This window comes from Phalaenopsis equestris, unplaced genomic scaffold (assembly GCF_001263595.1).
Source record: "Phalaenopsis equestris unplaced genomic scaffold, ASM126359v1 Scaffold000848, whole genome shotgun sequence".
Taxonomy (NCBI): domain Eukaryota; kingdom Viridiplantae; phylum Streptophyta; class Magnoliopsida; order Asparagales; family Orchidaceae; genus Phalaenopsis; species Phalaenopsis equestris.
Genome location: NW_018165288.1, coordinates 308,041 through 330,743, shown reverse-complemented (window position 1 = coordinate 330,743; position 22,703 = coordinate 308,041). Strand labels below are relative to the sequence as shown.

Below are 22,703 nucleotides of genomic sequence, written 5' to 3'. Positions count from 1 at the left end.
TTAACGAGGTGGTAAAAATTTTCATGGTGGATATATAGCGGGAAATCATCCAATTGCAATTGAGGCTCGCTGATTTTGAAATAAGGCAGCATGGGGAAGACACCTACAACAACAATGGTGAGCAACCGGGTGATGGAGATGCAAAAAGTTTTCCACCAAGAAGTTTCAGTTGATGAAAAGCTGATACTAAGTCTATTTGATATTGAGTGAATGTGGTTTATTAGATTTTGGCGGTTGCATAGATCCAGATCAATTCATTTGAGAGGGTGGTTTTGGAGTAAAGTTGGATTTATTAGATTTTAACAGTTGCATGGATCCACATGAATTCATGAATTGGCTCCATATAGTGAAAATGTTTTTGAATAGTTGCATGGATCCACATGAATTCATGAATTGGCTCAATATAGTGAAAATGTTTTTGAATAGAAGGACATTCCAACTGATAGAAGGGTAAAGCAAGCCACCATTGTTAAAAAAGGGTGCATTTTGTTGGCGGAAAATTTAAAACTTAAGAGATTGGAGAGGAGTACCGACTACCTACAGTTGAAATTAAGATGCTTGTGGCTCAATAGGTTTTCCAAACTGAGCCTAAAAGGAATTAGTAGTAGCTCAGGCGTAACATCTTTGGTACCCGTTGTACTCTAAAGGGGAAGGTGGGCTATAGATGGTGATATTTGTGAAAATATTGTATCTACAAAGATGGTGGATGAATTGAGCCTCTCTGCACTGAAGCGTTTCCAACATTCTTTTGTACTTGGCTGAAGAAGGAAAATGCGATTTATGTTAACAAATGTTGTTACGTAGAAATTTCAATTTGTGACATGTTGTAGGTTCAAGTTTGGTGTGATGTCGTCCTTATGGATACATGTTATTTTTTGTTGGGCCGACTGTGGCAGTTTGACAGACATATACTTCTTGACAACCATAAAAATTTGTGCACATTTAACAAACATGGGATACATATTATACTTTTACAATTAAAAGGGTTCGCGGTGATGAACACTCAAATAAAATTGGAGCCATAACGCCTCGTGTTACCTTTCTACAAGCTATGCAAGAGGCACCATTGGGATTGTCCTTGGTAATGCTAGAAGGCAGTGAGATGAAGGAACTGATGCCTGAGGCAATGCAACCATTACTAGAGGAGTTTTATGATGACTTGACGGATAGTTTGCCATTTGGATTGTCAGCTTTGCAAGAGATTCGACATGTTATAGACGGATATTAGTGCTTGACCAAACTATCGGCTGTGATCAGTAGAGTATGAGGAGCTACAAAAATAAATTGAGGATCTGATGGCCTGATTGATAAATTTGCGAGAGCACCAATCCATGTTGTGTCAGTTTTGATGGTGCAAAAAAAAAGTTGGATTGTGACTTATGTGCAGGGATAGTTGGGTTGTGAATAAGATCAAAATCAAATACAGGTTTCCTATTGTAAGATCTGAATTTTTCTTTTTCTTCTTTTCGCCTTTCTCTTGAGCAGGTCACACAAATTTCTTTCCTTTCTCTTTGTCGCTTTCCATTTTGAGGACTCTACTCTTTCCTTTTTTACTTCTCCCACGTTTACTCTTGAGCTGCCTCTTTGCTCTATTAAAAGAGCCGAAGGTTAAGGTATTGACACCTCATATTTGAACTCCTTTACAGAGACCCCCGAAACTCCTATCCTTCTCCTCCTTCTCCGAACCCTCGTGATACGGTCACGATTTGGGCTATCCGTGAAAGGAACAAGGGGATCATAGCGTATAGAAACCACTAAAACTCCCATTCTTCTCCTCCCCTGAGCCCTCACGATACAGTCACGATTAGAGCTAGCCGTGAGGGTAACGAGGGGATTGTGGCATACAAAAACCACCAAAACTCCTGTCTTTCTCCTTCTAGCAACTTCGCAGCCCCGTCCTCCTTACCATCATAGTGGAGACCTAAGGTGAGCTCACTCCTTGATTTCTACTTCTATTCTTTCTTATTAATTCAATCTTATTAATTGTATGAACTTATGTCTTAAGCATTTTTGAATTTGAAATTTCAGGCTCAAATTTTTAATTACTCATCTTAATACATATTGAGGATAGCTTAAATCAATATTTTTGTTAAAGGCGATATTAAAGAATTTGATAATGAGTTTGGTTAAATTATAACATCACCTAAACTAGCAAGGTTTCAATTAATTTGTTAATAAGTAACTTTATACTCTCATTAATTCATTGGTGTAGGACTTTTATGAACCTTGCCAAATGTTGCTAATTGAACTTATGATAAATTTGAAACCCGCTATAGCAACGTTTTTAAATGCACCATTAATTATTATAACATCACCATAACTCCTATTTTTAAGTGATAAATGCACCATTAATTATTATGGGTCTTATCTTTGTTATTTGCATTAAATTCCTAGCTAATTATATGTTTGTCATTTGTATCCTTTTAATTTCATTCATATATTTGCAGTAGCTTTTATTTTTTTCTTATAATGACTTTCATATGCAATTAACCTTATTTTATTACTACATAGACTCATATTTAATTGCTCGTATTTCATGATTTCAACGTTTATTATTTATTTTATAATTTTGATATGTTAAATTTTATTGTTACAAGTTCATAATTGTGTATAAATACTGAAAGATATGTGGTTATATTCCTGTGCTTGATTGTGATGAATGTAATATAACTAATGTTATAGTATATCTCCATATTAAACCCTTTTATTATGACTAGCCTGACTGATGGGTCCTTAGGGAAATCAATGAATTTTCTTAAGATTACTGTCTACTTTTCCTTGTTCCAAGGTGTCGTAGAATACTTATAACACCTTTTTTTGAGAAGCAGGTATAATCTTGACAATTGTAAAACACATCCCAAATTTCACATCCCTCAGATATAAACCGAATCAATTTTATAAAATTTTGCATGTTGAATTGATTAATTTAATATATAACACAAGACATGAATTTATAACTTAAGAGAAGATATAAAATTATAAAGTTATAAGTTTATTTACTTTTAATTATCTTAATATTCCTCCCTAATCCCACATTTTTATTGTTCCTAGCCAATCTTCGCATTTACGCTTGCATGCAATGGTTTGGTGAGTCATATGGTTAGAAATTAATGGACTAAGTTAAATGTTGCACTCCCTTCATTTCCCCTCTCCCTATTTTTGGTTTTGCATGCTTGTAGGATCCCGCGACTCAATCCTTGTAGTAGAAGCGAAGCCGACAACCACAGAGTGCCGTAACTCTTGGCTTGAAGTTTCGGGGATTTTTATTAAGAAGAACACCATTTTTATGATAATCCAGACATTTCTTTCCTTATGTTTCCTTTTTGGCATTTGTTATAAATTGATGCATTTTGTGTGCTCCTCCTCAATGTAGCTTTGCGAGAACAACTATGAGACTGTCGAGCTGAAAGTTGTACTCTACAACAGGTCTATTTTATGGGTCAAGAAAGGGTTAATGAGATAAGAAAAAAAGGGATGAAGTAAGAAGTTTTTTTGAGGTAAGAATTTATCAATGAATTATTTTTAATTTTTAGGGTTAACTCACGAAATTCGCCAATATTTCATGAAATTCTAAGAATGACAAATTTTTGGCTGTTTAAACTAGATGAAGAGCTTTAGGTGAGCAAGAGGAAACTTGCCATATAACTGCTCCGTCAATTCAAGTGAAATAATCCTGTGCTAATTTATAAAAAATAATTCTCTATAGGCCTTCATGTGATTATCTGCATAATACTATTGCATTTAGAGTTTTTTTATATTGTGGATAAATACCTGTCCATAAGCTATCGACATTATTTTTGTGGTGGAGTTGCCCGTATGAAGCTGTCGGTCACTGGAATCGAAATCCGGTCGTCGGAATCGAAGTCCCGTCGCATGCTTCGGAATGACGTCTTTAATTTACATATAGATTTAAGTTTAAAATTAACTATGAAAATCAAATTGACCCCATATTTTTCATAAATTAAATGAAAGAGCGCTTTACCTCAGAGCGCTTTACCTCAAACCCTGTATTCCGAAAGGTAAGGGTATATCCCAGTGATAAACCCAATCCTACAAATTAAGATATTTGTGATATTCGTTTGATCTGCGAATATTTTGTGTGACCGACAAGTTCCCCTATTTAATATAAAGATTAAATAAGGTGTATTTTACTTGAGTTCCAAGTTCTCTATAGAGGCAAACCCCTATAGTTAATTATATCTTTAATGACCGAAGTCACTTAAGAATACTCTCGATAAAAGTTAGGAACAATTGCCTTCGAGGAGGTTCAATGAGATCGGACAAAGATGTGTGAAACAGGAATGACTCAAATTTGGAGCATTTTGTTATAGAATCCAAAGGAGAAAGAAACTAGGGGATGCCGCAGATCCGAAGGAGAACCTCGATGACTTCCCAGTCTATCCTATGATTTGTCTTCAGTTTCGAGGAGAAATATTCAAGTGTTTTATCCTGACAATTTTTATTTAATTAGGACTTACATTCGTGTGAAATAATCACACAAACAACCTGGAAGATGTGAGGATTTAGGTCGTGACGGATGACAACCTTGGAATCCTAAAACGAGTTAGAGTTCAGATCGTACAACAGAGCTATACAAATGCCTAACGAAAAGTTGAGGATTTATGTTGCGCTAGACGAAGAACCTCGAAATCCTATGAATGTTATTTTAATTTCTAGGAAATGAATGATTTAGCTGGGGAAGACATGTTCTGCTGTTGAAGATGGTTGTGCTGCCCCACCGCGCTAGTTTCAAGCTCTATGTCGTGACGAGTCTAAGTTTTCTAGGGTGTTAGGTTATAATGTCAAATCCAGCGGCCCTATGATTGTAGTTCTTTAGATATTTTAAAGATAACATGTTAAAGTTGTACAGTGTATAACATAACTGTAGGGTATGTAGCATAAGACAAACAGTAGAGTATGCAATAAAGAAAGCAATACAATCTGCAATGTAAAGAAAAGTAAAAGGTACAACAGAGAAGTGATTATAAGAGAATAACAAGCTGTAAACATAAAACAAACCTGTATACCTGGGAGACCCGCTGTTCCTTAGGTGTAATTGATGCAACAGGTACAAATAACAAAATTTGAGGAAGCAAGCTGAACTGCTTTATATAAATGAAAACAAAGAAACATCATCTAGAAATCTAAAGAAAGATCGTAAAAAGACTCACGGAAAAATTCGAAAAAATTGACAGATAATAATTTAAATAAGATCATCAAAATCTCGGGAAAATCCCGAAGAAAAGACCACGAGTGCTTTGTCCAAAATTCCAAGAAAACATACGAAAAATCCGAAAAGAGGGGACAACAAGCACTCGGGTCGGGGCTAGACTCAAATATATATTAGTACTCGAGGGTCGTCGAAGGTTACTTGGTCACCCGGATGTATAAAACCCTCCACTTAACTAGAAGGGTGTCCTATCGAACCTAACTCAGGAGGGTATTCTTTAGCCTAAACAGGTGATCAACAGGTAGACAACTAATGTTTAAAATATATTTAAAATTTATGTTTTCAGCATGCACATAAGTTTCAAACATGCGAAAAGTGGGCTGTATCAATTTTGTATGTAGCGAAAAATATATTTTTGTTTTAGAAAAATGTATGTTTGTTCTTATCAAATTTGTTTTTATTAATTTTGAAAAGTAGTTGTCCACGAGTCGATCGCGCTGTCGGGCATAAGGCTCCAACAATCTAAGAAGGTTCGGATCAACTCCCGAGGCTACAACAATCTAAGAAGGTTCGGATCAACTCCCGCTAGTCTTGTGTCGGTGAATGATACTGTCATTCTATAGCTCACCGGGTTCCTGAATCGGATCCTGATGGGTTCCTGAATCGGATCCCGATGTCGTAGGATGACATATCATTCTGCTCTATCTCCGGTGTGCCTTTGTCATCACCGCCCGAAGCCCCAAAACAAAACCGACCTACTTGCGACACGTATGACGAAAGGCTATACGTGGACACTTATGTATCGATCATAAGCATAAAAAATCGAACCAAGAATAAAAGACCTGAAAAGGAAAGCCCGAAGATCCTTGAATCAATCCGAAAGGGTATCATTTTCTCACTTTTTTATAAGTGGATCAACCCAAGTCAAAATGACCTCCTAACGCCGATATCCAAACCACAAAGATATCTTTTAAGAAATTAATTCATTCCAACCAAATGCTTTTCCAAAATGAGACTTAAAAATCTCCCAAACTTCACAAAAGGAAAATAACCCGAAGAATACCACCACTAGTACTCCCAAACCCATGCAAAAATCAGGATCCTCCAACTTCCAAATTAATCAATGGCCTCATATATCAAATAAGCATAAAATCTTCCCATAGAACCAAATAGATGCTCACAGTCGGGGTCAATAGAGGAGAGCAAACAGCCACCAACGCTCTCGGCTAAGTCCACCAACAGAACAAGGTACTCACGGCTAAGTCAAGAAACAGGGCCAAAAAAGGCTCACGGCCAAGGCAACCCAAGGCACAGGAAAGGCTCACGACCAAGGTAAGAAACAGGGCCAAAAGAGGGTAGAGGGTCACTGGTAAGGCCAATAAAAGCACAACCGGACTCCAAACTAGCTCACGGGTAGGAGCCAAAACAAACCAAACCAGATTTCATATAGGAAGCTCACGGCCACATATGGCAAGCGGGAACCCAACACAACACAAATCCGCGGGTGGGGGACAAAAAGGAAGCAGACCTATGCCTACTGATCTCACGATTAGAGGGCAAAACCGAAGGCCACAAGGGCAGTGCCCACTGAACAAGGCTCACAGCCAAAGTAAGGAAAAATCAGTCCAAGCACAAGAAAAGCTCACGTCAAAGGCAACCCGAATCAATTCTATGAGGATCTTTGATATACATAAGAGAGTACAAAATATAATTATAATTTCAATCCACCTACAATCATCCAAGTAGTTTAAGCCCAACAAGGACTAAATCACACCAAATAACCTCCAATAGGTCTCACGGGTAAGGACTGCTAGAGGGGCAAATCTCAATGGTGAGCTCACGGGTAGGACCAAAGCAAGTAAAACCGAGCTCCAAGGGAAGCTAAAACCGAGCCATTCAAGGCCAAAAATAAAGCTCCAACAGAAATTAAGACCGTGGTCTCAACATAAATTAACATCCAACCACTTTTAAGCAAATCGAAAATCAGCAAGGGCCAGAGCGAGACCCTTAAAACTAGTAAAGAAGCTTCAAAGCCTCAACAAAAATTAACATCTCATGCTCCTACAATGAAAACTGAGTACCCACAAAGACCCAAATCCGAGCCATTCAGGGCCAAGACAAGGCCTGAGCATAGATTAAAATCCAAGCTTTAATAGAAATTAAAAATTCCGGCCATTTCAAGATAAAACCGAGCCATTCAACGCCAAGGAACAGCTCACAAGCTTTTGAAATATCAAGATATAGAGCCAATATATGCCTTAAACAAGAACAATAACATAGAAAGTATATTTAGGCCCCCAACTTAAGTATTCCAAGCATGAAACAACTTCCAACAGGTATTAATCAACCCCAACGAGGGCCAAACCCGAGCCATTCAATGGCTAAAACAACGCCCCCTCAGCATGTATTTTATATGAACAAGATAGTATTAAGTAAAGAAGTATGCATAAATTTCAAAGCTAACATTTCAAGGCCTCCAAAAATTCCTTTTCTGAACCAATACTTGAATGAGAAAGAGCAGTGATAAATCAAAACCAAGCCTTCGAGATAAACTTCAAGAGACTTCCAAAAATAAATCTTTTCATACTCCATATAGATTTCGAACAAATGAGGCAACTATAGGAGCTAAAACTGAGCCCCACATGCGTGAAAGACCAAATAAACCTTCCAATGTCTCATGCTAGATAAGAATAAATGAAAGCTTCATGATACATATCCTAACATGCTTGCAAGTGGAGCTAACATTGTCTCAAAGCCATGTTTCAACCCTCCTAATTGCCTCCAATAGAAGTATGCTGAGAAGAAAAGACCTTACAAAAATGAGGTCAACACTCCAATAGAAGTATGCTACAAGAAGTATGCTATAAATAAAAACATGCCATAGTTTCACCACTTTAAGCAAGTAATCAAGTCTAACTCCTAGAACATACTCACATTTTCCATTTCTAGATGCTTGAGTACCAATTATTTCAAAAAAAAACATAAGTGATGTAAAAGATTAAAGCCGGGTGTGTCTCTGATGTAAAAGATTAAAGCCCCGCCTTTTATTATATTTTTTCCTTGCTCCTCTTGTGTGATAACAATGATTCCAATCTCGTGTCCTTGGGAAGCGAAATTCTTTAATCTATGCATCTGTTATTAATTAGTATAAGATAAAAAATAATATCTAACTTTAATTGAAATTAAACATTACTAAATTATGATTAACTATAATCCTTACTTTAATCATCTATTTCTCCTTCTTGTAAAAATTATGATCCAAAGTTCAAATCCTTGAATCAAAAGCCCTTTTATCCCTCCTTCAATTCATAATATTCATATTAATATAAAAATTTTAATTTAAAACAAAATCTTTTAATTTATAATATAATGTTTGGTTGCATCTCTTGCACTCAAGCCTCTCCTTCATTTCCTTCTCTTCTCCTCCGCACAGGACACACACACATAAATTCGCCCACATGATGCTCTTTTCCTGTGCGGACGCACAAGCAAATATTACATGTTTTGTCCCGATGCATCCGAATTTTATATACAATAAGGTTGTACACGTTGTACAACAATCTGTACATTGTTTACAACCTAATTGCACATGAAATCCGGATGCATTAGGAGAAAGCACATAATATTTTTTCTGAATGCATAGAGCCCATGCTCTTCTTCCTCGATGCCACTCATCTTCTACACAGGATGCTTGCAAGGCTCCTCACCTCCAAACCCTTGGCATGTCAGCCATTCTTCCTCCTTCCCCAAAGCAAGCCTCCCCCATTCTCTTCCTTCGAGAACAGAGCGCGCACATTCTCTTCTAGCTCTTCGATGTTTGGCTTCGACACCCACAACCACACACAACTGCACCGCTTGCCCCACAAGCCACTTCTTCCTTCTCCTTTCACTATCTCTCTAGCTTGTTCTCCTTTGGTTCGAATGAAACGCCATATTTGTCTCCTACCATCAAAACCGTCGAGCCGGTTTTTGTTGAAAACAACATGTTGATTTAAATTATTATTATTATTATTGTTATTATATATTTTATATATATACAATTATTACATTATTTATCATCGGAGTTATTAGTTAGCACATGCAAGCTCCAAAGTAGAAACATTGGGAGGCTATTTTTGGAACACTCGAGAATATATTTATCTTTTTGAAAAGGATTACTATATTCAAAGATTGAGTTCCTGAATGTGGAAGCATGCTCATATGTTGATTATACCGGCTAAGTTGAAGAGGGGAAGTTGCTCAGTTGAAGATGAGGAGTTAATATTTAGAAATTGCATTTTTTTTTACTAACTTAGTCATGTGAAAAAGAAATTGATGCCAATATTCAATCTTGAGGCTAATTCAGGGTTATGCTTATTGATCATGCACATTAAATGATGTGGGTAAAGACTTAGAGAGTTCGTTTTGTTAGTTAATGATATTGTGCTGTGGAATTAATATTGCCTTCTACTTTTGCTAATAACATTGTATCATATGAATGAACCGCACATATTGAAGTTGATTATCATTTCATTTAAGATACCATGCTTTCCAAGAAGATTATGCTCAGTCCAAAACAAATTGTTGATATATTTATCCAAGCTTTAGGTCTTCTTTATCTTTGGCTCCAAAAAGTTAACAATTAGCTGGTATATATAATCTAATCCGTGGGGCAGCTTTAGCATATATTTATATTAAATATGAAACTTCTTTATATATGGAGAATCGTTTTTTGTTTTTTTGGGTGTTCCCTAAAATATTATATGTGATTTCTGTTTATAAATAGGGGATATCCTTTGTAAATAATATACCACTTTCTCCTTTAAAAATAGCTGAGTAGCCCGAAGGCTTAGTGAATTTTCCAATGGTCAAATCTACTTTCTAATAATTAAGTTGGTGATTCGATTGGTTCATTCTGTTGGTCTTTTTAATAAGCATTACTACCTATCGATCCATTTCAGATAATAGCTTAACATCCTTCTTAGCATAGTACATTTTGCCAAAACTTACTGTCATGTTGTAATTGTTTGTGTAATTACTAGTTATTCTTTTCTTTTGAGAAAGTCGGTCTCTTTTGATCACTTGAAAATGCCAAGCTTTATGTTTTGGACTCACTGAATCCGATCAATTGACTGCCTGTGTGATAATACCCCAATTTGAATTGTGGCCCTGTTCTATAAATTTATAATTGCGACTTAGTAGTTAGTTCAATAGAGATTTATCTAAACATTATTAAATGTTTTGGCTATAGGAAGCTATTGGCTTATCTCTGTAAAGGTTTCTATCACTAGGTAAACTATTTTACCTGTTTCAGATAATCTTATTATTTTTTAGATTGTTGTCAGCATGTTAAAATTTTCTTTGAAAGTTACAAATTCGATGGTATCTGCAATTGTAGGTACATCGCGCAAGATTAAGACATGCAAAGACTGATGTTGCGGTTAAGGTGAGTGTAACTTCTAGTTTGTCCTCTTTTTCAATCATTGTCGATGCTCAAGTTTCTTCTTGGGTTTTGATTTAGGTTCAACATCCTGGTGTTGAGAATCTAATGATGGTAGATATCCATAATTTGCAAGCATTAGCTAAATTCCTGCAAAGGGAGATCAAATTTGATCTATTTTCTCTTACGAAGGAAGTGGAAAAGCAGGTATTTGTTATTTTTGTTACTTTGTGTTTTTTTAGTAAATTTTTTTATTTCTCAGTGTAAGGAGTTAACTTCTGGTAGTTATACTGCTAATTCTGGTGATATCCTATAATGGAGGGTTATAATTCACTGTCAAATATTTTAAACACTTCCGCATCGATAAAAATTATCCATTGAGAGGAGCCAACTAGTAGAAAAGGTTTTTTTGATATAGATAACAGGAAAAAAAAACAAAAAAACTACCATTGTGAGTTTGAGAGGACAGACAATTTGAGGAAACAAAATTTTTTATTTGTTTTCATAGTTTTATGACATTTAATCAATCAGAGGAAACATGAGAAGGATGGATGGAATTTGTACTAGGCAATTTCAAATATTTTGCCTGAGATTAATTAAACAAATAGAACTTTTGGGGGACGGAGAGGTTGAGAATCAAATTTAGATTTGTTTTTTTATTGAAGTCTTTTACTTAAGATCTTCATAATTTATATTTGGAAATGATACTCTTATTTCCTTAATCACCTGTTTGTAGCAATTTGAACTGTTTCATTTCAACAAGCAAGCTCTTAGAAATCATCAATCAGCACTTGCAGGTTTCATTTGTCTGAAGTGGACAAGTGGTATAATACTTGGGTACTCTAAATGAGATGCAGCACAATTGTACTTAATAAATGTCTCATAAAAAAACTTTAGAGATTTGAAATTGCTTGAATTTTTAACTCCACGAAAAAATGTCCAAGTCACTAAAAAATAATGCTTTCAAGAGAAGCTAGCATACTAATTTTCTCGCTTGAAGAATTGCTTGAATTTTTAACTCCACGAAAAAATGTCCCAGTCACTAAAAAATAATGCTTTCAAGAGAAGCTAGCATACTAATTTTCTCGCTTGAAGTAAATGCCAGACTTCCTAGAAATAACTTTTGTTGAGCTTCCTTTACCAATTTTATTGAAATCTTCTTTACAAAGTAGATTCATTATATTGTTTGAAATAAGGTTGAGCTATTGGCTCCAAATTTGGTATGTTTTGAAGTATTATAATTTATTTGGTGAATTTAAAATGTTTTTGGAGGGATTTCTAGGATTTAAATTAAAGAGAAGGGTTTATCCCTCACTCTTTGTAAAGGGTCATTTTAGTCCCTGAGTTTGTAAAAATGTCAATTTAGCCTCCAAAGTCTTTTAAATGGGGCCAAAATGGTTCTTTCCGTGTCTACTTCATCCCATATTAAAGAATCTGGGGACTAATTTGACACTTTTATTGAATTTGGGACTAAAGTGACCCTAAATAATTAGGGGACAATTTTTACATTGTACTCTTAAATTAAACTTTGGGAGTTACGACGACGACTACAACAACAATAACAACAACAATACTACAACAACAATAACAACAAACCTTTATCCCACTAAGCGGGGTCGGCTACATGAATCTTTTTTCTCCATTGTGTCCTATTGAGTGTCATTTTTTTATTTGATTATAATAGGTTAAGATTATTTTTTATACAATATGCCCAAGTCTTTTTAGGTCTATCTCTGCCTTGTTAACATAAGTCGAATCTAAAACATCTATTTTCCTAATCGGATCATGAGATGGTCGACGTTTAATGTGATCAAACTATCTGAGACGACTCACTGTAATCTTGTCTGCCACTGAAGCTACACCAACCCTTTCAATGGTAAATTCCTTTTGCATTTAGTCTCTAAGTATCAAGCTACTCATCCACTTGAGCATCCTCATCTTAGCAACACTTAACTTTGTTATATGCTTTTCTTTTGGTGGCCACCATTCTGCGCTATAATGCATTGCATGTCTCACAACCATCTTATAAAATTTTCCTTTAAGTCTAAGCGGTACTTTTCTTTCACACAATAGGCCCGATGCATTCCTCCGCTTCAACCAACCAACCTGAATTCTACTGATAACATTCTCATCTATATCACCATCGCTTTGAACAGTAGACCCGAGAACGCTCAGACATCTTAATGATTTGATCACCCATATTTACATCTCTTCCACTAGAGCTAGTACTAATAAAATTACATTTCATATATGCAGTTTTAGATCTACTCAAAGAAGGGCCTTTAGACTCCAATGTAGACCTCCATAATTCTTGTTTTTTTTAACTCTTTATCTAATCTAATCCACAAAAGGGTTATCATTGTCGAAAAGCATACACTAGGGTACATTCTCCCATAAATGTCTAGTAAGAGCAACCATAACTAAAGCAAAAGATATGGGCTTAAAGCCGATCCCTGATGTAGTCCAAGAAATAGGAAAATACTTTGTCAATCTTCCTTCTGTTCGAACAAGAGTAACAACTCTATTATAAATATCCTTAATGAATGGAATATAAGTCATATCAACACCTTTCTTTTCTAGAACTCTCCAAAGAACTTATCTTGGCATCTTATCGTAAACTTTTTCTAAATTAATAAAATTCATATGTAGATCCTCCTTACTTTATCTGTACTTCTCCATCAAACCTCTCAATAATTTTATAATTTCCATAGTAGACTTGTCCGACATAAATCGAATCTGATTATTAGACATCTTTTTATCATGTCTTAACCTTTGTTTTGTTACCCTCTACCATAATTTTGAAGTATGATAGATTAACTTAATTCATCTATAATTGGCACGCTCCCAAATTGGCATGCTCCCATGCATCTCTTTTATTCTTAAAAATGGGGACCAAAATACTCTTCATCCACTCCATCTTTTAGCTTTTAAAATAATATTAAAGAGTTTAGTAAGCCAAGAAACTCCCCAAATATCTTAAATATATTCAAACTTTAATTGGGATATCATAGGTCCTACTGATTTTTACCAGTTTTTTTTAAGGCTCCTCAACTTTATTTTAGTAATGTGATAGTAAAGATAGAAATTTTTATTATTATTAACGATATTAAAATCACTAAGGTCGATTGCATTTTTAGAAATTTCATTGAATGTTTATCAAAATAGCTTACCCGCCTATTTTGAATATCTTTCTCGAAGAAAATTTTTTTTGATTTTCATATTTTATACACTTTAATTAAATTAAATCTATAATTTTATTTCTCTTTGTTTGACTAGTTTTTATATATATTTTTCGCCATCTTTAGTATATAAGCTATTATAAAGATCACTAGAATCACAAATTGATCTCTTAGACTCCTCATGGGCCACCTTATACCTTATATTTTTTCCCAATTTTCTATGATTTTACATTTAAACCCATTTTTATATTGCAACTTATATTTTTTTTTCTTGCACATTATTATTCTATCACTAACTATTTTTATTTATAAATGCTTTTATTCTTGATTGTCTTAGCACATCTTTTGTCATTTGTTTAATAAGGTTTGTTATTTTATCTCACATAAAATTAGCTTCTTCATGAGCATCTAAAATCTTGAAGTCTTGAAATCTTGAAGTTTACTCATAGAAATAATTTTATCTGTGTCTTTTAGATTCCCCCATCTAATTCTACGATAATGTTTCATTGTATTATTTATCTTACGACTCTTCTTTTTAAAATCTAAAACTAATGATTGATTTTGAATATTTAAATTTTCACTTGGAAAGACCTTACAATCTTTATATTCTCGACGTTCTCTTTTGCTCATAAGAAAATAATCACTTTTGTGTTTTATTACATCCATTCTTATGAGTAATAATATGCTCACCACTTTTCTTAAATAAAGTGTTAACAATAACAAAATCACATGCTACTTCAAAATTTAATATGGTTCTACATTTTATATTAATCACTCCAAAATCGTAGCCACCATGATATTTCTTAAACCTTCTACCCCTTTACCAACAACACATTCATTTAAATCTCCTCCAATTAAATTTCTTTCTTCAAGAAGTATCATCTATATTAATTCTTCTAGGTCATTCAAAGTTTTTTTCTTTTTGGACCTTTATCTAAACATACTTGAGCATAAGTACCTGTACTATTAAAAATCTTAGTATCAACAACAATCTTTAGGGTTATAATTATATCTCCAATTCTATTAATTTCTAGAACCTTATCTTTTAATCTCCTTAGCCTATTCTCTAACCCATTTAGTTTATTGAAATATCTTCCTATAAACATTGGGGGTTAAAAGAAAGAAAATACAGACCAAAAGCAAGGAATAAGATTAAAACTAACATTTGACCGGATTGATTTGTGCTAGTATCACAACTAGAATTTCATATATATATGTGTGTGTGCGTGTGTTCCATGCAACATATTCCTGTCCAACAAGGTTATCTCTGACCATTTTATTGAATAATGCTTAAGAAGTTGATCAGCGATTTCTTTTTTGTTTGAAATTATATTTATTCAGTGTAATTTTTGTTTGTTGGGTATACATTTTTTCTTATATGCCTTTTCTCTTTATTCAGTGTAATTTTTGTTTGTTGGGTATACATATTTTTTCTTATATGCCTTTTCTCTTTTTTTTTATTTTTTATTCTATTAAAGATTCAGTATGAATTTGATTTTCGGCGGGAGGCTGAGGCCATGGAAAGAATTAGAAATTTTTTTGGCACCAACAATAGAAAAACTCCTGTTCTTGTGCCGCGCGTTATCAATGGCATGGTAACCAGGTATGTTCAGTGTGAATCCTTCGGATAAAGAAAAGCATGTTTGGGAAAACTGTCAAATGCATGTCCTAAAGCTGCTTTAACTTGTGAAGGAATTATATTAATTTTACCTTCGTCTCAATCTCACCTTTAGAATCAATGGAGAGATGCTTAATTGCTGCTGTTTTTTTTTTTTCGTTAAAGCTGGTAATGTACATCTTTGTAAAGTCTGGAGATACCCAGACTTTAGATTATCATGAAGAAGATACGCTTACCTTTTACATCCATGCATTCACCATGATGACCATTGTTCAGCATTGTCCCAACCTTGTATGATTACAAAACCAAAGTTATTTTATACTGGTTGTACAACGTGAAGTAGATGAGCATGTGAATCAGTTTACTATGCTTTAAAGAATTCATTCATTGTTTAAGACTGAGAATTTTAATCCTAAGTTTCTATATTTATGATATAGGGTTTTTAAATCAATTATCTTAAACATCTTTAAGAATACCAATGATGACTTGAAATAGACAATTGCACTAAACCACATATAAGATGTAGTGGCATGAATATAACAAAAAAAGATATGTCATTGATGCCACAAAATATATGAGCACTACAAAATTGATTTATGCAGCTCATGATCATATCAGGGTGCGATGAAGCCTTGTACTCTTGTTGATATCCCTGTATGAATCTGCTCTTTTTTCCAAGTTGCATCCATGATCTTATTATGACCGCAGTTTTTTCTAAAAATGAATTATGTGGTAGAAAATGCAGACTCAACTAACATTTTCCTTGAGTGATATCTTCAATAGATGTTGGCTTTTTAGTTATACATGTATCTCTGCCATTTGGTGACAAATTTTTTTTCCCTATGCGGGTAGGAAGGTCTTAGTGATGGAGTTTATCCATGGAATTCCCATTATGAATCTTGGACACGTGATAGCTCAAAGGGGCATAGATCCTGGTGGTAAGCTTGCCACAGCAGCAAAACGGTAAGCACCTATTATCTTTTCGTGGATTACTTAGGGATATTTGCTTTCTTTAAACTTGCATAATCATGGATTGCTATTTGAATTATTAACTTGAAAAAAGAGTTGTTGATGACACACCTTTCTTATATTTTAATGCCTTTTTCTTTTTAACCAACAGGTTATTAAATTATCAAATTTATTTAGTTTATGTTGTTATTTCTAATTTATGTTATTTTTAATTATTGACACCTGAAATCTTCTAACGGCTCCTTTTGTTGAATATATGTTGGTTAAGTTTTACACTGGTGAAAAACAGGTGTAGCTTAGAAAATACGATTATCTTATATATATATATATATGTAGTGTTATTCGTTGCCATTTAAACTTTTACGTGAGTAAAATCTATTGTTCTTTGCATCCAGAAAGGAAATAGATAACTTTTATTAGCAAACAAATGAAAACATTTATGGTATCACCTTTATTTTGAAATGAAGATCTTGGTAAAATAGCTTGAAACTTTGAAGATAGAACTTTGTATTTTAACACATTTTGTTTCTTAAAATACACAACTAATATTTTTTGAAAATCCGCAAGTAGAATAAAATTGAACTTTTAAACATCGAGGTGCCTTGTATAACAGTTGGAATTGCATTAGAATTCCAAATTCAAGTGTCTTTATGGGAATCAAGCCAAAGTGGAAAATATCTTGATAGGTGAGAGTTTGGGTTATTACAAATAGTTTTAGAGCATTACACCAGTCTAAAGATGAGAATTAAATGTTATACAAAATAAAATGCCATGTCATGGGAGTCATCTTTTGAGCCCTAAAATGGGATAAAGGGCCACATGGTGGGAGCTTTCTCTAGAATCTATATGGGCCATCTCTAGAATCCTATCTGCCTGGTGGATGATTCTGGGTTAAGAATACTGATCATGATGTTAGTTACCTAAGTTGGGGAGATTGTGAAACCCCTTAATTAGAATGAAACTGAACTCTTAAACATCAACGTGTTTTTTAGTATAATAGTTGAAATTTTCATCTGAAACACTAAAGTTAAGCGTGCTCTTTTGGAAGCACTCCTTGACAAGCCTCAAGTGTTTTAAAGTATTTTTGGTATTATATTCTTCTTTTATGTTTTTACTTTTATGTAAAGAATTATCTACAAATATCTTTTTCTCTTGGATTATTTTATCACTTCTTTAACTTTTTGGAATTAAATATAAAGCTGTTTGAGTGATCCATCATATTTCTATAAATTGAGATATGAATTAATTGTATTGAATTATCCATTATTAAATTTACCAACCCACATAGCTCGGATAAGGCTGATGATGATGATATTTATTTTTGAAACAAAAAAAATTAAGGCCAAACTGAATTTACTTTTCTTCGTATTTTTACTTGTTTATTTGTCACCTATAGTTCCCCTTTTATCTCTTCACTGAATTCCCAATTCTTGAGATGTCTTTGTGAATTCCAAGCTTGTAAAACTCCTAATTCACGATACCTTTCTATAAATGCCAAGATTGGTGATTCCTTTTTTATGGTTTTCCCTATATTATTGAGACAAACTTGCATTTTTTCTTAAGAATCCTCTTTCAAAAAGCCTATTTCTATTATCTCTCAATTCCAAAGGCAATTGAGAGCCGGGGAGCTTCAATATTTGTCCTATTCGCCTATCGCCAATTTAGTATCATAATAATCATACTTTTCCCATATGATATTGGGGTGTCAAAGATTGACTTGACATGCTAACTCAAACAAATCTCAACTGAAAAAATTGAGTTCCGATTGACTCATAATTTTCGAGTTGGGTTCAGGTTAGGAATCCTAACCTGCATAATTGTTTAGGTTGGTTTGGGTTGGCCTGCCAAACAAAAATTAACCATGCAATTCAAAATTGCCTCGAGATTGAAAATCGGCCTGAATTTTGCTCGAGACTAACTTGAAATTGATTCGAATTTGACATCAGTATTTGTTATGCCTTATGTTAATTGGGTTATATGGGTCAGTTTTCGGTTAGAGTGTTGGGTTTGGGTTGAAATTCTTAACCAGTTTAGTATCCAAGCCTAGTCCCGGTTAAGGAGTTTTAGGTCTTGTCAACCCTAAAACAAATCCGTGAATCTGATTTGACACTCCTAATATCGGAGATGCATTGAAAGTAATTGTACTAAAATACTACTACCCTACCTTTCACTTGTAATGCCCATCTTTCTGAGAACTTGTCCTCACTTGAGCTCTTCCCTTCACAGATCAATCATCTAGTCCCTATGTATTTGCTTACCTTCATAATCGTTCTTCATTCCACTTCCAAGTATAAATAAATATTGTTGTAACGTTAGCCTTAAGCACTATGAATATTTTAATATATTTCTATCTTTTTTAACATAATAAAACTTATCATGTAAACATGTGAAGATTGTCTATGGTATTTTATGGGCATACATAAAGTCATCCATTGTACAAAAAAATCCTCTAACTCAATTTCTAACAAATTATTCAAATATCATAAAAAACTTTATCTATTTCATTAGCATTAAGATGCATGATATTGTTGTGGATATGAATATTAACTTCACTTCTCCATATCATCTATTTGGTATCTTAACAACGATCTTCCATCGTTTTGTCTGATGGAACATGGGACTGAAAAAGATACTGCCAGCAATAGCTTTTAATAATGTAGTAAATTTACAATAATTTGGAATGCAGTGCTGAAATTTCAAGCAATAGAACGTATTGAAGCGAAATAATTACTCAAAATATTCATTAAGATTTTCCTTGTCAAGAACATGACCTTGATTTAAGCTTATAAATATAGATGGATGAATGGTCGCATGAATGCGTGTAATAAATTTAGGCAAATTACATTATTGACCTAATTTATTTTCATTGTAAAAGTTTAAGCCTACGAGTGATGACCAACTACAACATTTTTTCACTAACATTATAATTTTCAACTATTGAGATTAAACTCCAAGGTTTATGTGTCTTAACAATCTCTCCTTCACGTAAAAAAGAAGTGTTATAAGAATTATACATCAAGAGATCACTCAACTACGTGAATTCATCATGGGTGTCACCCACTTCTGAACTTTGTTCAACCAATAGTTGCAAGGTAGCCATGACTTGTAGAAGCCACAAATCGCTTGAACTACTTCATTCCCCTTGAAGTTTTTCCCAATTAGTCTTAATACATCACCCACAAATTTGACAAAAGAGAGAACAATGATTCCAATTGCAGGTCATGTGTGTCTATATTTATTAGAGCCCTTCTTCTTGTTTGAGAATGTAATGATGTGAAATTTGCGAGGCATGAAAAAGTTATAGACATCTGCAAAACATTAAATGATGCCCGAGCTAATCACGAACTAAAGGCGATAGTGTTGAGCGAGCATGTTCAAAATCATTGAGCAAGGCTCGAAAAGGGAATGTAAATTCAAGTAGGCAAGCGCAAAGGCAAGGAGATGGAGCTGCCTTGCATGAGACAAGCAAACAGGTTGAGTAGAACCTTCAAGCGCCGAATCGAGCACTGTGGAAGCGAGTTGGCAATTCTGGACTGATTTGAGTTGTGGGAAAAGAGATTTTTCTTATCTTTAACTTAAACAGAATTTTGAAGTAAGATTTATGTGAAAAACTATATATTCTTTATTTAAAAAAAATACTTTTAGGTTAGAGTTTCTGTAATACTTTAAGATGTTTCATTTGGAGTTACAACTTAGTTTACAGAAAAAAATTTATGGTTTTTAATACTAATTTTGAGGAATTATATCGAGAAGACTAATTAAAATTTAATTTATAATTTAATTTTATATAAAATTATGATGAAGTGCTAATTCAATATGTAACTATAGTTTAATAATAATGTAAAGTAAAAGGATAAATTTCAAATTATTTAATATAATTCAAAGTATGGTATAGCTTATTTCATCTGGAAAGATTATATTTATGTAAAGTCTTATTCATAATTAAATATTTGTATATTTAATCGTATTATTTTTAATAAGTATGAATGATTTAAGAATTTATAATTTTCTTAGTGAGCATTTGTATGAAAATTACTTACAGTAACGGTATTTATGCTTTAACCTAATTTTTATTTCATGATACAACATTTCAACTATTATTATTAAGTACGATCAACATTATTACTATGATGTCATTAAATAAAAAATGTTATAATTCTAGATAGAAGGGACTAGAATTTTAACAAGATATCTTTGCCGTAGAAAATTTTAATAAAAGAACCATTGATTTCTTAAAAAGGAGATTACTCCTTATGAATCAATTATTAGATTTGAAGTAAATTGAATATTAAATTATTTATCAAAGATTAACTTAGTTATTATTGTTGAAATTCAAAATAATGCAAATTTTTTTATTGATATGAAAATGTGTATAAACCCTTACAAGAATCCTATAATAGGAGAAACAATAAAAAAATATCAGGAAAGAAAAGATATAACATCTAATAACTTTAATTAATCGATTCATATTAATTATTTGGAGATAAAAAGAAATAACATAAAATAGGAAAGCTTAAAATAGGAAAATAAATAAAATTATATTAGGAAATAAATCTAATCCTCATAACTTCTAATAAGAATAAATTATTTCCTAATATAACTTCTAACACTCATTAAGTTGAAACATGATTGAAAATCATGTTCATCTTGGATTTGAAAACATCAAACAATGCACGAGGAATATCTTGTGAAACAGAACTTAAATTCTTCTGCATGTACTGTGATTATCTTTGACTGCAGTTCTCGCAGTGTCTGTAGTTAGGCGGAAGGCTCCTAAGTAATCAATCTGCAAATCTGCAGGAAAAATTAACTTCTAGGTGACTGTGGTTGTCTTTGACTGCAGTTTTTGCAGTGTCTGTAGGTAAGCAAAAAACTCTTATAGGTAATGTTGTATGGGAGTTTACAAGGAAGTAGACAACCTGCATAAAAAATTGACATTTAGTTGATTGCGGTTGTCTTTAATTGAATTTCCTGTAGTGTCTTTAGATAGGAGAAAGACTCTTATAGGTATTGCTGCAGGGCCAAGGAAGTAGACAACCTCTAAGAAAATGCTACAAGGTTTGACCTGCAAAGAAAAAAGGAAAAAGCTTCGGAGGAAGGCTTTGCTGCTGGAAAAGACTCTAGAGGAGGGCCTGATATAGGAAAAGCTCCCGAGTAGGGCTTATTGTAGAGAAGCTCTAGAAGGTTTGATGCAGAAAAAGCTTCGCTTGAGGGCATTATATAGGAAAAGCTCTAGAGGAGGGTTTGATATTAAAAAAAGTTCAAAAGAAGAGCCAGCTGCAGGAAAAGCTCCAGAGGAGGGTTTGCGACAGGAACGATTTCGGAGGAGGGTCTGATGCAGGAACGATTCAGGAGGAGGGCTTGCTGTAGGAAGAATTATGGTAGAGGGCCTGCTGCAGTCTGTAGGAAAAGCTCTAGAGGAGGGCCTATTGCAAGAAGAATTCTGGCGGAGGGCCTGTTGTAGGAAGAATTCTGGTGGAGGTCTTATTGCACGATGAATTTTGGTGGAGGGCCTAAGAATTCTGGCGGAGGGCCTGTTGTAGGAAGAATTTTGGTGGTCTTATTGCACGATGAATTTTGGTGGAGGCCCGACTGCAGAAAAAGCTCCGGTGGAGGGCCTAATACGGGAAAAAACTTCAAAGGAGAGCCTGCTGCAGGGAAAAATTTTGGAGGAGGGCCTGCTGCAGGGAAAAACTCCGGAGGAGGGCATAATGCAGAAAATGGCTCCGGAGGAGAGTTTGTAGGGGCAGCCTTCTCATCATCACTAGGGCTCTCTCACGTGCTTCATCAAGAGTTATCACAAACATCACCACAAGATGCCTGGTCCCTTCCTCCTTGAGAAGTGCATTTTGTATTAAACAAAGCCAAAAAGTAATAAAAATAGCTATAAAGGCTACACGAAAGAACTAGCATGGTTGATATATTCTTCAACCACAAAAAAAAAAAAAGAAGTCACAAGTGTGAGCATCCAAAAAAAAAAAGACATATCTTTGCAATCCTAGCACAAAAATGGCCTGTTTTGTTATAATTTTTATGCACAAAAAAATAAAAGACTTGAAGATTAGCTTGCGACCATACATTGAAAAGTACCTCCGCTTACATCCATAGCTCATTCGCCGACTACGCCATCTGAGAGATCAATGTCTCAAAGGCCACAGGATCCATGCCAAGCACAATAACAACCCACTGATTCATCTCTCCGACCTTCTTTGGTTTGGATCGATCTGCAGAATTGATTGATCAAAATGTGTGAAGAGGAGATTCGGCTCTGGTAAAAGGAGAACAGCGCCTGGGAGAGACTGCAGTGACTATCGATTGCAGGGAATTGGTGGGAGAATCTCAAGGGGG

The 22,703-nt window shown here is 34.2% G+C and overlaps 1 protein-coding gene across 1 annotated transcript in view; it reads left to right on the top strand.

Annotated features, from left to right (window-relative positions):
- LOC110031832 (uncharacterized protein slr0889-like) overlaps positions 1-22,703 on the top strand; it is a gene marked incomplete at its 3' end in the record, with an annotated part of 69,302 nt that overhangs the window by 15,718 nt on the left and 30,881 nt on the right. Inside the window, 4 exon segments of the mRNA XM_020735246.1 lie at positions 10,548-10,595; positions 10,671-10,796; positions 15,247-15,371; positions 16,239-16,349. Coding sequence (XP_020590905.1) covers positions 10,548-10,595; positions 10,671-10,796; positions 15,247-15,371; positions 16,239-16,349 — 410 coding nt within the window.